Source organism: Eucalyptus grandis, chromosome 2, assembly GCF_016545825.1.
Source record: "Eucalyptus grandis isolate ANBG69807.140 chromosome 2, ASM1654582v1, whole genome shotgun sequence".
Lineage (NCBI taxonomy): Eukaryota > Viridiplantae > Streptophyta > Magnoliopsida > Myrtales > Myrtaceae > Eucalyptus > Eucalyptus grandis.
Window position 1 is genome coordinate 8,588,391 of NC_052613.1, and position 5,668 is coordinate 8,594,058.

The window sequence follows — 5,668 nt, forward strand, 5'->3', positions numbered from 1 at the left end:
TAACTTTCTCCAGGACACACCACAAAAGGAAAGTATGATATCTTTGGGTTACACGGGAAAATCCTATCATTGGCAGGACGCAAAGAGTATACACATAAACTAGTACAAAGCGACACTTTCTTCCTTTGACAGAAGAACGATATGCACTTTTATTTGAACTTCAAATTGAAAGTAGCAGTTACAGTGGTCGGGATCTGTTTTATTCAACATAAAATTTGGCTTATGGCTCCACGCTATCAACACACTATCTCAACCACGGCTATTCTCTTGTCACAAGGAACTGCAACCTGGCAGAGCAAAGGCCACGAAAAAGTGAGACAATTATCTTTGTACTTAAACCGCAGGGCCTACATGTATGTCTATAACAGCAATGGAAAACCCCAGGCCATCACAACAGCTTATTATTGTCAAAGCATGGATATAACGAGGAAATGAAACATTTTTAGCAGGCATGAATGGTACTGGTGTGATCCTTTCTGATCCTTTCTGATATGCAATATCCCAAATCCTTCCATGACCGAATTTCAGCACATGCTTAAGCCTGTATGCAACATAACGTCGAAGTTATTCATGAAACAGCAAAGATTCCAGGGACATAAAGTCTTATCCTATGGCAACTTTTGGAAAATCTGGGAAAGATAGAGGCGGTATTTTCATTTGACTGGTGTAATTGAAGCTGCATTCCACAGTATGCTATGACTGTACAAACTTCCACAATGCATACCCGAAGCCATTTGCATCCCATATGCATAGAGTCTCATCCTCTGAACCAGTGATTACTGTAGGCAGCTGAGGAAGGGCACGTACAGCGGCAACATTGTGCTCGTGTCCCTGGAGTGTTTGTACACAGCTTCTGCCATTATCGTCCCAAACCTGTACTTGTTATTTAACGGATCATATATCGATTGATCTCTTTCTAATAATGCACTGATATATTAAATTAAGAAAAATAAATTTTGCAAACCTTAGCAGTGTAATCATTCAAACCACTCAGTAAATACAGCATATCATCCCTCAAGAAGTCATCAACAAAGTTCAGCCCCTTTTCATGCGCACCCAAAGTAAACTTAGGTGCAGAGGAATAAACATTCCAAATCTGCAACTAATGGGAATCATACTGAGAGTATAAATAGCGTATTTGGAAATTGAAATATGTATTTTACTAAGAGCAAGACCTCCAAAATGAGTACCTTTATAGTTCCATCAATTGACGCACTTGCAGAAGCATTAGGATCTTGAGGATCAAAAGCTACTCGCATCACATAATGTGAATGTCCTTCAATTGTCCGAGTTCACATCCAGTCCTTCTCCACGAGACTCTTTATATTGCTCCACGAGACGTTCCCCTCCTCCTTCAAACACATTACAAATAATTCTTCATAAAATTCAGCTTAGTCACATTAGTAAGTATAAGAGAGGAAATATATTTTGTATAAAAACAAACCGAAAATAAGAAAGGGTAGTGGAACAAATAACATTATTTCGATAAAAATAGAAAGTCTAGTGCAATATTTGTATTTTCAATAAATACAACTTTATGCTGAGCTCTTGAAGTTTTTTTCGTCATTTAAGTACGTTAGTGTGTTATTACCATTTAGGGTGCGGAACTACATATATGTATAAATTGCCTTGATCAACTTGTCCTCTTGAGGTTATTAGATTGCGAAATTAACAAAGACAAGTTAGGGATTGTTGTTGATTTGTTATCATCATCAATGTCTAATACTAAGCTAAAGCTTTCTCCTCTTTTAACAAAGGCAAAGAGGATTTATATTCAAAATATTAGGGAATGCATACACTTTATCGAGATAAAGTGTAACGACCCGGGCTCCTCCAGTATTTACTGGTTAAGCAAGACAAACTCAAACCGGGATCGGCCTTTTCATCATTTGTTCTCAGCCGATAATGAAGTTCGCTCGTGGAAGATGATACGCAAGTTGACAAATACAGGAACATATGAGGAAGCTTTATATGTATCGAGATATAGTATATGATTCCTGCCATCTCTAATAGCTTAACCTTCCAAAGAGATGGCCAAATTAAATTTCTCCCGCCCTCTTTCACACATTTATGCGTCCTCTTCTCCGTCTCTTGGGTTTCTACAAATTCTTCTGCAATCTCTCTCTCCCCCTACGGTTTACTAAGAATTTCTACATACCTAAATATTTCGTGTGCTTATACTTGTATTGTATGTTTTTTGTTTTTGCACTGTCAAATTTCTACCTGATCAACAGAGCTGATTCTAGGACTCTTCAAATCACTAAGAGCAAATCAGGGGAAAGGGGAAACAGGGTATACAAATACTTCTCAATATTCTTGTCATTTCTGCCACTATCACTTAATTTGAAGATATTTAAGGAAAAGTGCAGTTGATTCTTTTCATTCCATGTTACCACGTATCTCAGATGACTAAGGCTGAGTCAAGAACTAACCAAAACACGAAAGCAATTCAGGGAATGGAGGAAAGAAGATAATACTGCTAATACTCGATATCTTTTTGTTTGAGATTTCTCATGTACTTTCCTCTTCACCTCAAAGCTGTTCGTATGTTTTTTTTTTTTGGTAAGGCGTTCGTATGTTATCTTTGATTCTGCGCCTTTCCATATTTCCTGGGTAGTTCCAGATAGTTGATACTTTAGCAGCAATTAGCAAGACGCATGTAGAAATCAACAAACGATGTAGAAAGCTAAAAAGGTGTAAGACGCATTAACTTTAAAATGTAGACAGCACTTCCTCATACTAAGAGCCCAGAAAAGAGATTTGGTTTCAAAGATGTTAAAAGCAAATGGATGAAAATCTTAAAGATGAATATCCATCGAATTTTATTTATTTTTTTTTTTTTTGACATTCCTTAGGATCTTATTACACTTTATGGGTTGTTTCTCTGTTCTTGCTTGACTTTCCAGATTTCACAATTGCAGAATGAAGCTCACCTAAAGACAAAAGTGGATGCTTGTGATCTTCCTGCTGAGGATGCTAACCATGTAGATGCTGCAATGAAATCGGATAAGAAGGTGAGTCATTAGCAAGCTTAAAGAGTTATAGGTTCTCTTTCATTCTTTTTTTTGAGATGGAGATGTCTTTTTTTTCCTTTTGGGTGGTAGCCTGGTTATGTGAAGGACGACTTTTTCGGCTTGCTTTCGACCGGTCCACCTGGGCCAGTTGATAAGGAGGGATCACTTCATGAAAAATATCTTGTTATTTCCAAATTTTCAAAGAAAGTATTTCCAGGGATCAAAAGAGAGGGAACATCAAGGCTTGGCAATGTCTTTTCTTCCAATGATTATAGGGCAATGTATCAATGTTTGTTAAGGAGGATCACTTCATGATTCTTCCAATGATTATCCAATGTTTGTTCTCTTGTTATTTTCCAACATTTTCTTGACTTGGTCCTCAGACATTTGGGTATTTCCAGGTGCATCAAAGAGTCACAGTAGCCGAACATCAAGGCTTGGTGGCAATCCAAAGGTCTTTTCCGATGGAAGAGAAAATGGTACCGGCAAATTGGAAGTTTATAGGGCATTGTATCAAATTTTAAGCGAGACGCCACTTAGCATTTCTAGAATGCAATGTCAGGCTGGGAAACCCAAACTCATACTGAGATGGGCATACTAAGATGGGCGACTGAGAAAATTCAACTAGGGAGGTACTCAGGTCTCTGTGAAAGGAGACTTGTCAGTGAGTCGAGTCGTGCATGATAGGAACTTCTGTGTGTTTCCCTAGTTGTTTTACGTTTCGAAACGTCGTTTGCTAGGCTCCTAGTCGAAAGACACTAGTGACAGCCTTCCGTGACAACGCTCGAGCGAAGGCAGAGTACAGTGAGACCGCCAGGACGCTCTGATAACATCTTGGGTCCGATAGGTGCTGTTGTTTCGTGAAAGCACGACAGCTTCACGAGCTGCACATCGGAAGTCAAGAGTCAATGCGTTGGCGTCTTATCTTTTTTACTCATTTTCACCGGCCAATGTAGAGTCTTAGCTGGTCCGTGCTATGAACTACTTTTATCATGTCGGATTCGTCACCAGAAAGTTTTTTTCCGGTTCAACAACATTGTTTTGATCACTAGGCACACGAATCCCTCTGCTTTTCTCTTTGTGGTAATTAGTCAAACACACAAATACATATGTATAGGCACGTTACATTTGTAGGAGTTGGTGAGTGTGTTGACCTTTCTATGCTCAAACTCATTTTATTTAGGGGCTAGCTAGGAGGACAAATGGAGGGAGAAAGAAAGGGAAAAAAATGGTTAATTCCACCAAAAAGTTGAAATTTCGCTCCTTGCAATTGTCAAAAGAGTCATAAATTCATTGTGTTTATGTCAATTCGGTTATAAATTATTTGGACAATTGAGTTACAAGGCTTTTTTATATTTTGTCAATGGAGTCCTTCCACTAATGTGGATGACGGTCATCTTACGTGGCATAATCAACAATTTTTAAGATTTTTTTGAATTTTTTTATTTTTCCTTTTTTTTTACGAGGGTGTAGAAGCCCTCACCAATTATGGTTATAAAAAAAAATTTATAAAAATAAAAAATATTAAAATATTATTAAAAATTATATACGTCAGCGCTGGTCATGCTATGTAGGATGCCTAGCATATGTATTAGTGATTTCCAAACAAAATTGATCAGATAAACTCAATTAGCAAACGTAAAAAGGTTTATAACTCAATTGACATGATAATTTATGATTAAATTGATAAAAATGTAATATAATACACAACTATTTTTTTTGTCTCAACCACGCTAATATCCTAAAACAAAAAAATACCTTCGAATCCTTTTAAAATCTTATATGGCGTCGTTGATATAAGTTGTCATGTCAGTTTTTAACAGTTATAATTCACAGTATTTCTAGGTCAATCGTGTAAGGTTAATGATATAAAATTGGTATATCCATGTCTCAGAAGATAAGTTTAGCATTTCTTGTGAAATTATTATAATAATAATTAATAATAATAATAACAGAGTACGAGAGAAGGGGGCTTTGTCCCCACAGCAATGTCTCTATTACCATAAAAAAACGAATCATAAACGAATCACTTCCTCAGTGGTGGTGGGAACCAAAACGGAGCGCAGTTTTTGAACAAAGTGTCGGAATCACTGTAGGGGCTTTTGTTTCAGCTGGGTCGTCGGATCAAGCGACCTGGTGGGGCCCGACGGTGACGTGGACTGCGGAGATACCCTCGTTTCGTTGAGCTTTCTATTTGTCTGATGATGATAAACTTCTGCCTTTTTTTTTTTTCTTGGGTTTGCACATAAAGCTCAGAAAGAACCGCACTACAACGTAAAGCGACATATGCAAGAAAACAGGGGAACACTATCATTTTCGAACTGAGGAAAATTCAAAACTGAAAAATAAATAAAATAATAAAACAAAGCCGACACGACAATACCTTTTTTAATTTTTTTATGACAATAGCATTTTTAATAATTGATGCACACGTATTTGCCTTGCCGTGCAAGTGGGACCCATGTGTTTGTCAGCTGATGACGCGACCCTCCCACTAACCTCATTTTCTTAAGAGCTTGCTTAAAGGATTTTCGGGATTTGAATTTTGATTCTAGACCGCTCCAATCTATTACTTTTTTTTACGTTTTGATTACCATGTCATGCTTCCGTAAATATTTTAGAATGGAAATGTAATTTTTCAAATCTTGACAAGA

General features: G+C 37.3%; 1 protein-coding gene across 1 annotated transcript; it reads right to left on the reverse strand.

Annotated features, from left to right (window-relative positions):
• Positions 1-236: 236 nt before the first annotated feature.
• On the reverse strand, positions 237-1,259 carry LOC104421376 (coatomer subunit beta'-2). Its single transcript, XM_039306740.1, has 5 exons — positions 1,191-1,259; positions 965-1,096; positions 725-873; positions 352-541; positions 237-287 (listed from the first exon to the last, which is right to left on the reverse strand). The coding sequence occupies exons 1-5, from the start codon at positions 1,257-1,259 to the stop codon at positions 237-239; spliced, it is 591 nt and encodes a 196-aa protein (XP_039162674.1).
• Positions 1,260-5,668: the final 4,409 nt, after the last annotated feature.

What these genes read in the sequence shown, in the direction of transcription:
- LOC104421376 (XM_039306740.1), bottom strand. Translation starts at nt 1,259, where the DNA reads ATGCGAGTAGCTTTTGATCCTCAAGATCCTAATGCTTCTGCAAGTGCG. An exon ending in CAATTGATGGAACTATAAAG is followed by an intron (nt 1,097 to 1,190) that starts GTACTCATTTTG and finishes CATTAGTTGCAG; the next exon opens with ATTTGGAATGTTTATTCCTC. An exon ending in TTGCTGTTATAGACATACAT is followed by an intron (nt 288 to 351) that starts GTAGGCCCTGCG and finishes TTGCTCTGCCAG; the next exon opens with GTTGCAGTTCCTTGTGACAA.